This window comes from Fringilla coelebs (genome assembly GCF_963513975.1).
Source record: "Fringilla coelebs genome assembly, chromosome: 2".
NCBI lineage: Eukaryota > Metazoa > Chordata > Aves > Passeriformes > Fringillidae > Fringilla > Fringilla coelebs.
In genome coordinates this window covers 26,491,252-26,502,647 of record NC_140029.1, presented here as the reverse complement: position 1 = coordinate 26,502,647, position 11,396 = coordinate 26,491,252, and the positions used below count along the sequence as shown (strand labels likewise).

General features: G+C 44.5%; 1 protein-coding gene across 1 annotated transcript; it reads right to left on the bottom strand.

Annotated features, from left to right (window-relative positions):
* Positions 1-447: 447 nt before the first annotated feature.
* PROZ (protein Z, vitamin K dependent plasma glycoprotein) lies at positions 448-10,937 on the bottom strand (the record flags this gene model as incomplete). Its single annotated transcript, XM_084225774.1, has 8 exons — positions 10,856-10,937; positions 8,710-8,873; positions 7,311-7,335; positions 4,400-4,513; positions 2,985-3,116; positions 1,678-1,763; positions 1,474-1,597; positions 448-959 (listed from the first exon to the last, which is right to left on the bottom strand). Exons 1-8 carry the CDS (start codon positions 10,920-10,922, stop codon positions 448-450), a joined length of 1,224 nt encoding a protein of 407 aa, XP_084081900.1. The 5' UTR covers positions 10,923-10,937.
* Between the last annotated feature and the right edge of the window lie 459 nt (positions 10,938-11,396).

Below are 11,396 nucleotides of genomic sequence, written 5' to 3'. Positions count from 1 at the left end.
GTGTGATGAAAATGTCAAGTGCTACCTCAACACAGACATTTAAAAGCTTGACATTCGCCATGTCTTTTTAGTTTTACTTGTATGGATCCTGAAATAAGAATATAAATTTGCTGAATCAATCCTCAGGGTACTAGCAACATTTGAAATCACAGAAAAATATTCAGCATGTTTTGAGGTTTAGGATGAACAGTTCTAGGAAATTTAAAATTAAATCAGTTTTTAGTTCAATAACTAGGTTTATTGTATCATGACTCACAGTACTGTGTGTCAGCAGAAGGAAAGACAAACAGGCTTTTCTGTATAAACTGGAGTTAAATGCATGTCATTGTTGCAGCTTCCATTGCTGCAAATAGTAGTAGAGTCAAATGGGGGTACTGGCTGCATCCGTGTGTTTCCTTGCAATGATTGGTAGGGGCTTGGTGCTTGAGAGTTGGTTGTGTTTGTGCCTTACTTTATTTTTTGTTTAACCCATACCATGTACCTTGCAGTGTTGGTGAAAAGCAGTGTTTCCCAGTCAGTGCCTTCCAGCGGCCAGGATCCCAGGATACCAGTCAGAAACCACGTGCCCTTGTACTCAGTAACCAAAAAGCTTCCTCCAACCAGGTGTTTGTCTACAGCCTCCTGGAGGTGTCCACAGAACTGCCTGTTTGTGAGGCTGATGTTGAGTATTTGCTTGCAGTCCTCAGCAGGCAGGTATGAAACCTGCAGCTCTTCACCTCGAAGTTCATCACCCTCCATTCTCCAGCCACTGACTGTAGCCGCCAGTGTTGGAATTAAAACGTGTTCTGCAAAGTCTCTCTCAGGGGTGCACACAGGAAGGTGGGAGCTGTCACACTCAACATGCTCTTGAAGTTGTAGTAATGCAATGTTGTTCTCACCAGTGTCTTCATCATAGCGGATGTGGATGTGCTTCTCCCTAATTTGCATTATCTTCCCAGTTCCACTTGTTCCATTAGGCCCTGTGGAGCAATGACATTTGACTGCTCTTAGGAATAGTTTATCAGAGACCTGAAAGCTGCGTGCAAGCTGCCTGGTCGTGCTGAGAAACACGTACAGCAGAGGAGCTAAGGGCACCCTTCCTCTGCAGTAAAGGGAAATGAGCAATAATACACTGGCAGCTTTTTAATGCTGGTAGGAGCACGAATAATTTCAGCAGTAAGGATGAATATCCAGCACTAATGTGGATTTTGGCATGAAACAAGTCACCGCTAAATCCACCATGTTTAGCTGATGTCTGTGTGCTGAGTTCTGAACTGTGCTCAAGAGGCACTTATCTCTGCTTGCCTTGTAAAGGGGAATGTGGGGTAGCTGTAGTTCTAGCTTAGATACTCGACTGAGGTGCTTAAATGAAATTAGGAGATTTGTTTCCTTTAACAATATTTTTATACAGCAAGAAGTTTAGTAAACTTTTTTAAAATTTAGCTTGTCAATACTGAAATGTGCTGCAACAAGAAAAAATGTTGGATCACCTACCACCACCGACCCTGATTTGAAAATGGCTGTGCAGAAGGGCACACTCTGCTGTGGTCAACACGAAGTTACTTTTTAGCAACACTCCTCCACAGAAGCCTTTCCCTTCTGGGTTTAGCAGCAGTACCTAAGAAAATGCAAAAAACTAATAGATAGCACTATCCATATGAGGATAAGGTGATGGGTTTAATGAATTGCTAGGAATACCTGCCAAGGAAATCGCTCATCACTTTTCTTCCTGGTTTCACTTATAAGGTTATCACTGTCTTGAAGTCTTCCACATGCACATGCATCTAACAAATTATTTAAAAAAAAAAAATCAAAACTTCATGCTGTATCATTTCAAGACAGCTGTATCATTTCAAGACAGCTAATACCTGCAAATCCCTGCTGTTTCACCTAGGCTTTGGGGTTCTGCTTTTGTGCAAAGGAAAAGGAGAATGACAATGTCTCAGCTGGTGAAAATTGGAATAATTTGTTTGATAATTGTAGTCATAATAATTTAGCAATGGGCTGAACATGGTCACCGTGTTAGGCTTGTAGGACCAGGTTTCACTGTGCTCAATTTCACTAATGAAATGAGGCTTCCTCTCCAGCCAACTATTAGCACATCTTACTTTTTCATCTTTGTATCCTGTATTCAAATTGTGTCAAATACCTGAGAGCTGTACCCCAGTCTGGGTTTTCCTTGTTACAGCTGCCACTCTGGGGTCATGCATGCCTTTCTCATCTGCTTCAAACAACACACATGCTTTTTGATTGGATCACCCAGTTATCTGCATTTGTCACACCTCCTCTTGGTTTGGGTTTGGGTCACACACACTGAATCCTGTTCAGGTGAAGCTAAACCACAGGGCACCTTCCAGGTGCACACATGACATGCTCTCACAGCTGACTGGTGCTTAGTCCACAGGACTGAACTAGGCCAGTTAGATGTAAAGCCCACCTGAAGTGTGCACTGAGTGTGGACATCAGTCTGTCACCACCAAAAGTGTGGCTCTGCAGCTGAACTCCAGTTTGGCTGCCCCACTTGTGCTAATACAGACACAGGTCTAAATATACTTCTGTGGTTTTAGTAGACCTACTTTTAAGGGGATGAAATTGAATGAGATACCTAATATGAGACTGAAGAACTAAAAAGAACTACTGTTTCAAGATAATTAATGTGGCAGCAAATGTTTCCCTTCAGTTATTAGACCACTGGTCACCTGATAGGAATCAATTGAATTTCATTTCCAAGCAAACATATGTTCAGCAGAATTACTCTTTACCAAACAGAGTGGAAATCCTGGTCCAGGAAGTGATATGTAGGGTGGTGCAAGTCTTCTCTGCTGACTCAGACGTTCTGATCAAATAGCCCTTCTTTTACCATTACCTTGGCATCTTGGGTGATGGTCCCTAGATTCTTTTTTCTACCCAGTTAGGCTCAAAGCAGGCTGATCACGTCTGTTAGATGGTGGCCTGCCCATCCAGCCTTGAGCAGGTGCCCCCTTTACCTCCATGCTCACACCTACCTAATGCAATGCACTGTTTTTTATCCTTCCCAAGCTCGTAGCCATCAGCACAGGAACAGCGGTAGGAATCCCTTCCTGGATAGCAGAAGTGGTCACATCCTACCTTTGCTTGGTGGTGACATTCATTTTTGGCTAAACAGAACAAGCAGAGAAAAAACATGGAGTATTCTTTCATTGCTTGAGTCCTCTGTGTTTTATTTTTTATTCACTTTGTGTGGATGTGGGTTGGGACTCTGGTAGTATTTACCACTGGGATTTTTTCCCCCTTGTTAAGCAGAACTTGGAGAGAGCTGAGTCCCTGCAGTGTTCACAGACTGATTGCAAACTGTGCTCCCCCTGCACCTCCCTGCAGCAGACACTGCACCTCTGAGTTCTGGGAAAAGATGCCATGGGTTTTTACACAAAACACCCAGTATGTGCAGCAAGGGGAACTGTTGCACGTTATGAGCACAAGTATTGCTTGAGGAAGAAGGCAGCTCAGGTTTCTGGTTTTGACAAAAACCCATAGCTCTCATTTTGCACACTTGTTTGATTTTGCACACATCAGCTACCAAAGATAAAAAAAGAAAGGGAGTATGAACTTCAAAACATGCTCGACTTTCCATAGCTAAGCAAACACTTAAATCCTTAGCACAAAGCAACTATTATTTGATCTAGCTCATAGGTAGCAAAAAGTCTTGTATAACGTGGCTGCCTAAGGCTCTGAGATGATCTAGTTCCCAGCACTGGTCCAAGCTGTGTCACCTTCTGTGCTCCCCAGAAGCTGGTCACAGTCACACCCCTTATACACAGAACGACCCTGCCTTGCTGCGGCCAGGGCGTCTCCCACCCCAGGGGACCTCTGAACCAGCAGAAATCCTGATGTCAGGGCTGGAAAGTAGAACCTGGCAGACACAAAATGTAGTATCTGGCCCAGGGTTTTCCTGTGCCAGAACGCATCTGTTTTTCTTTATGCTTTTCACTTCCACTAGAAACAGTTTGTTTTCTGGAGTCCTTCTGTCCTGAGAGAATGTCTTGTGCGGGTGTGTGGCCTCAGAGGCACCAGGAGAGCCACCCTGGCACTGCAGCCTTGCTCCTTCAGGCCACACAGCTGGCACCACAGCAGGACAAGCAGCCAGGCAGCACAGGTGGCAGTGGCAGGGCTGGCTTTGGGGTGTACCCATGAGGTTGGTTTGGTTTCAGCTCTTTTGCTGCAGCCCCAGAGAAGGGAGGCTCAGGGCACAGGGACAGCCCATGGAACCTCAGGATTCCATAATGTTTTGCAGGCAGGCAGCACACATTGTCCCTGCTCTGCCAGAACTGTGTGTTTTACCCAAAACCATGGGAAGTGGCACCATGGGAGAGCTGGGTATGGTTTCATGGGGACAGCTGGTGACAAGATGAAGTGGGGCTTCTCAGAAGGGGCAGTGCCTTACCAAAAGCACAATTCTCTCCCTCGTAGCCCTCAGCACAGGTGCAGGTGTAGCCACGGATGCTGTCCTCACACACACCGTTGTGCTGGCAGGGGCTTGAGGAGCACCTCCTGCCACCTGAAGAAATGGAGAGGGAGGAGTCACCACCAGCGCAGATCCCAAATTACACAGCCCCCATCCCAGCTCATGAGCTGTTCAGAGAAGTGTTGTGAGAGCATTTGGAAGGAAATGGGCCAAGTGCCACTGAACTGCTCCTCAGGGGTAATTGTAGCTCAAATCTGCTGCCAGAGGTGCTCTTGCAGCCCCTGTCAGACAGGCTGGGAGCTGCCCGGAGGCAGAGCCCCCTTCTGGAGGATGCATGCTCTGATTCAGGGAACAGGACTGAGTCACGGTTCCTGCTTTTTTACAAATGTGATATAAGACTGGTGTTTTAGGTCTCCCGTGTTAGATTGATATGTACTGGGTAGAAAAAGCTGGCATCAAAATTACAGAGTAAGTGTACAGCAAGCAACATCAAAACAGGAGGAAATATAACTTTTATATATCTGCACAATTATCATGCAGCAGCTCAGACACTAGCAAGCTTGCTCTTTCTGCTGAACTGAGCATTGAAACAAGAGGGTGTTCTCACTGGGAGTGAAGCACCAGGCAGAGCTGCCAGTTTCCCTTCAAGCTGCCCGCAGGAATGACTCCTAAGCAGTTTGAAAACATGATCCAAGTAACAACTACTTATTATAGACATAAGCTATCAGTAAGCAAGCCAGGAGAGCCTAACCTGGGACATGCTGTCCAACCTTTCTAAAAATTAACACCTCGTCAGAGAGGTTAATTCAGTCAGCAAGCTGCCCTACCTGATTTCAGGGATGGAAAAGTGAAAACTCTGCCAGCTACTGGGAAAAAACCACCAATCATCATCTGCTTAGGCTATGGGCACTGTGTCTTTGAGTGTTAGATGTACTAAAATACTGGCTGAAAGAGTTACCACCTTCAACCCATCTGAGTCAGATGCCACAGCATAACCAAGCACAATGTAGGCCTCCAGAGAGCATTTTTGGGTGAACTGGGGGAATCTCACCTGCACAGCTGAGCAGGCAGAATTGAGGAGCTGCACTAGGGAGGGGTTACCCCTGCAGCCTGAAGCAGTTAGGTAGATTCAAGCCTCTGAAATCTGTGCTGGAAAGAAAATAAATCCAGCACCTAGCTTTATTAAAGGAAGAAAGAGAAGATTCAAAAAAGTATGGAGAAATTGGCCTGATTTCTGTTGCTGGCAAGCTATGATTAAACTGTAAGCACACAGCAATATGAAAAGGAGGGTAGTAAAAACCAACATACATTTTTCAACATCAAAATAATTAAACCATTTACATCTAGTCATAATATAGGATAAGGGACCTAGGGGGAATCAGTGAACGTGATAAAATAGAAATGTCTCCAATGACATTGTCATCCAGTGAGCAGACTGCTATAAGGCTTGCACAGAATTTTTGGAAAGTGATGTTTAAAGAGAGATTGGTAAATAGTGAAGTTTATGCTGTTGATAAAAGAGGGTCAGGGACAAGTGTGACCTCAGGCAAAGTGCCTTGACAGCAGACATCCAGCAAACTGCCACTACATCAGTTTTGACTTGAAGGGACACAACAGTGCAGAACACAGCTGGTGGGTGACTCAGCAGTTAGGTGGGTGCCAGCCTTTCCTCTTGTATTCACAATGCAGATTTATCCACTGCACCCTGGACTTTCAGGGGAAAGCAACACGGATACTAGAGGTCTAGAAAATGAGATTATTGGAAGACAGGGTGAAAAAATGTGTTTGTTTAGTGAGGAGGAAAAAGCCACTTTTCAAAGGCAACACTCCAAAAGGTCAGAGAAGACATCACAGAGAAGGAAACACACACTGCTGTTCTCTAGGAAGAAGACAGAACATGTGGCTTTTAATGACAGCAAGAAAGGCACCCCTGAGGCTGAGGTCAGTGAAGTGTCCTGACTGTGGCCAAGTTTGTTTGGAGGGACCATTCTGAACTGGTTTCCCTTCTCTCATCCTAGGCTAGAGAGGAAGCCTGCATGACATGCTTAGTACAAATATCCAATGACTCAAATTAGAAATCAATCCCACCCTCACAAAAGTAATAAAATGCCAAATATTTAGCATCATTCTTCATAACCTTTATAGCACTGATGGGATTCTGCTATGCAATAGTTCCCAGGACTCAATGATTTAGCGGCTTGTGCAGAAAATTATTACTGACTGCTGGTTTTGCCACCTCCTTTTCCACTCTTTAAACCTAAGATTAGAAATTACTAATAGCTAAGGTAAAAACAAGAGAAAAACTTGGGATGAAGCATACAGAAAAAAAGGAGGGAAATAGGGCACAGTCACCACGAGCTGGTGCCACAGGCTTCCTGTTCAGGTGGCATTCAGTTACATCAGGCACTCAGCTTCTACAGTTTTGTTTCTCACCTTGGCACCTGACAGGCAATGATGCAATCCCACTGTGCAGAGTTTGTAGACAGCTCAGTAGCTTTTAATATCTATTTATCCTGCCCAGGTTTAAGTGCTAATTCTGTAATGGGGAGATTTTCCTGGTAGAACTGTGCTGCTCTATTGTATCAGCAAAACACACTTTCTTATGTCCCAGGCTGTTTCAGATTCAGGAAAAGAAGTAGCTTATTTACTATGATAACTTTTACTCATCTTCTACTTTTATTGTTTTTGCAGATTTAAATGTTTTTTTCCTGTATATTACTTTTAAAAAATTATTTCACATCAAGAAATTTCCTTCTGCTTTACTACAGACACGACAAATAGAGACTGATTGTTTCTCATAGAATAAACTCTTAGAAAACCAGTATTGGACTGAATCATAATGTGACAGTACCATGTAGGAGAGAAATCAAGAGGAGAGAAATCAGCTTACCATAGTAGACATCCCAAAACATTTGCTGGGTGAAAAAAAACCAAAAAGGAAATTAGATTTTAATTCCCAAGTAATGTAATATGTCATAAATATTTTGCTAAACCCAAAAACATGTTATGAGAGAATACATACAGTGGTTTAATGTTTACAGAGTTGCACAACTATAATGTGCTGCTAGCAAATATACACATGAGAAGGGAGGGGCTTTGCCTACTGCTTCCTTACTGTTTCTTAAGAAGCTGTACAGGAAAATAAACATTTCACAGGCCAGAGAGGAGCAGCTGGATCCTTTAGCAATGCAGCTCCCTGAAAAAACTGGCTGGCTATTGTCTCTCTGGTGTGCAGCAGCCTGGGAAGTGACCCCATCCTGTCCCATCCTGTCCCATCCTGTCCCATCCCACCTGGCCCTGGCAGGTGCTGCTGGAGGCATTGTGGTCAGCAGAGAGCAGAGCTGTGGGAACCACTGCTGTCACCCCCACCCTGTGCCCTGCATCTCCCTGGGTGCTGCAGCTGACCCTGGAGCTGCTTTCCCCAAAGCCACACTGCTGCCCACCCCTCCTTTCCCCCAAGCCCTGCAGCTGCTTCCTCAGCTTTCCCTGCAAACAAAACTCAATCCAGGTTCCCTTTAAAGGGCACAGCATCCATCTGTATATGCCTGGAGAGCCCTTGGTACAAAGGAATTTGCAGCTACTCTCCAAGTGAGCCTCTCTCTGTAGGTCCCACTACTTGCTGGTGTATTGATTCCCTCTGTCCCAATCATAAAATCACAGAATTATTTGGGTGGGAAGGGAAACTGTCTAGTTCCAATCTCCTGGTGTGGGCAGGGACCCCTTCCACTAGACCAGGCTGCTCAAAGGCCCATCCAGCCTGGCCTTGAACACTTCCAGGGATGGGGCATCCACAGCTTCTCTGGAAAACCTTTTCCAGTGCCCCTGGAACTAACTAACTCCTATCATTTATTCCCCATGCTCCATGCATTTGCATAAAGGCATTTGAGTTGGGCCCTGATGAACCCAGTTTCCTGGCTGGAGTGGCTGGAATTCCTTTGTGCTGCCCTCCAGGTGCTCTTCTGCTGACCAGCACCCCTTTGCCCCTCCTGGTCCCTAAGGGGGGCTGAAGCTGTATTTCTGTGTGTGGTCAGGATGGGACAGCAGCCACATGATTTACTAGTACAAGAAGCATGACACATCATTTTCTGGAGAGGACTTGAACAATATCAGAGCTGACCTCCTCATTTCCATTTTGACCAAGGAAGACACCTGCTTGCTACCTGCTGAGATGGCCAATGCAAAGATTTCACATGGAAAGAAACCCAAACAAATGAAGCAGTCTTATGTTTCACAAGTAAAGGATCGTGGCAGCAGTCTTTACTGTGCATGCAGGGAAACAAAATACTTACAAGAATTTCATCATTTTCAAATACTTCTCTTGCTTCTTCCTGTGTACATCTCTCTTCTAGGCATTCTCTTTCCAAGCTGCCTTGAAGGACCTCCTCCAGAAGTATGGAACTGGCACGTCTCTGTCTCTTGATAACACTGTTTGCATCATGAGCTGATATAAATACTGGAACATTGTATGACAAAACACTAATATAAGTACTTAGATTAATTTTCTTACATACTTTGACCTTCTTTTTTAAGATAAATAATTTTGGCTGATTTGGGGTTTCAGCCATATTAAACTTACATACTTAAAGAGCTCTACTGTCTTAGCCCAAATTCAGCTGAGGAGCTGGGACCTTTTACTTCTGGGGAATGCCTGACTTGCTCCCGAGCAGTGGGAATTTGAAATCCTTCCTGGCAAATTATTTTACTGCTCGAGACATACAGAGCAGGGTGTGATGGCACAGGGAAAGGGGGAAAGGGGGAAAACATTGTCATAAAAGGCAAAGGCTATTTTGTGAGACTGCACAGGGGTTTCAGATGCATTGGTAGAAGTGGATATTAGTGGTATTAAGTTATGATGGTGGATCCAAACTGATGCTCTTCAGTCTTAGTTCATGGCAATTTTTTTTTGTTGAGAAGCCATGACATAATGGAGTTCTCAATCAATTCTCTCTTAAGGGGAGTAAATAAAAACTACCCTCAGCAATGCTCATAGTTAAGAGGGCTATATCCCATACCACTGTTTATGTGGAAGACACTGGTTTTTCCTCCTCTTTACTCAAATCTGAAAGATTACAGTGTCTTCCACATAAACAGTGATATGGGATATAGCCCTCTTAACTATGAGCTTCATAACTTCATAACATGCAGTAAAAATCCACTCTTCCTATCACTGGTTGTTGCTCTGGACAGGGTGACCCTGCTTCCCAGCCCTGGGCAAGAGGAAGGATAAACCACTGGCATGCAGTGGCAGTGCTGCTGCAGGGCTCCCAGAGCAGGCTGGCTCCTGGGAAGGGCAGAAAACAATTTCTATACTCAGAGCAACAACCAGTGAGAGGAACGGTGGATTTTACTACATGTTATGTTATGAAGTTATGAAGTTATGAAGCTCATAGTTAAGAGGGCTATATCCCATACCACTGTTCAAGTGGCAAACACTGTAATCTTTCAGATTTGGGTAAAGAGGAGGAGAAACTGGTTAACAGATCTTAAAACCCCTCTTTGCAAATGACACCTCCATCAAAAGCTGCCTGCCAGCTGGGCAGCTGGTGCCAGCCTGGAGCCTCACCTTCCACATGAAGCAACGTGTGAGTGTGTGTCAGCACATGTTTGTCAGTTCTTCTGTGCTTGGAAAGTAAATGTGTTGGGGCAGGGAATATTCAGGGTTCTTTCTCTTTTATTCAGTGTTTGGGGACCCAGCACTGCTGGTTGAAATAATCAATAATCATAGAACTGGAAAAAGTGAGAGCAATAGCAAAATTATTCCAACACCGGTTACAGATCTGTAGTTATCTTTTTAAAGGATTTAGTTATCTTTTTAAAGGATATATAATAAGCAACTGTCTTGCACTTGATACTAAAAAAAGAAAAGCTTCATGATTCTGTTCTGCATTTTAAATGTTGTCTGACCCCCAGCACATATTTCTGCCGTGCAGTGGTTCTGCCACATCCAGCGCAGCTGGCAGTGAACTTCTGCTGCAGGGTATTTTGACTTTTCTTGAGAGAGTACCATCTTTTTCTTCCTTGCCTGGCTCGTCCTTAGTTTTGACAAACCATGGAGGATTAATACAGAAACATAAATTTCTTTGAGCTATAACAAGCATGCATATTTGCCTCTTCCATAGGACTCTCTCATTTTTATTTCAGCAGCAACTAGAAATAAAAAACAAAATTCACTTTAATATCTGGGACACTCTAGGGTATTACCCTGGCATAAATGATGGTACTTCAAAGCTGCATTGCCCCATTAGCTAACAGCAGTTTTTGCTTAGCTGCATGAAATAAACAGCAGAAATTTTAAGAAAATACAGAACGGACTGTTTTCATTGATTTCACTCTGTGCTACAAAGTAAACATTATACAAGGTACAAAATGACTGGTGTTTTTCGAAAAGCAGCAGCACAAATCAGAACCAAAGGTGCAACAAAACAAAAGCCATACCTGCCTGCTCTGCCTGAAGGAAAAGGGCAGAGAGAAGGAAGAATATTATCCAAGAGCACCTTGCCATTGTTACCCTCTGAGCCTAAAGGTGCCCGCCTGCATTCCTGCAGCTCCTGTGGGAAATGGCTACAGGAGAGATGTTGAAGTTTAAAGTCCAGCTGCTCATGAGAAAACAAAACCTCGAAGGGCAAATCACAGCTGCAATGTCAACACATGAGGAAAAAAAGCCCAAAAAACAAACCCAAAGCAAACCAAAGGAATCAACGGCCAGCTCAGCAGCACCACTCTCAGTGCCCTCCTCTCCGTGCCCTGGCTGACTGTGGGCCCTTTGCCAGTGCCACTGAGAGCTGCTCTGAGACTTGGATGTTCCTGCCATGCCCCAGCACTCACTTGCAGTAGCACAGCGTGGGTGGAGAAGAGCAGCACGAGCGTTTCTTTGTGCCACAGCAAAGCACAGGCTGGGCAATGACCTCAGCGACCCATTACGTGATGTGGCCCTTCTGTACATTGTCCCCACAAAACATTTACCAAGGCTTAGCTG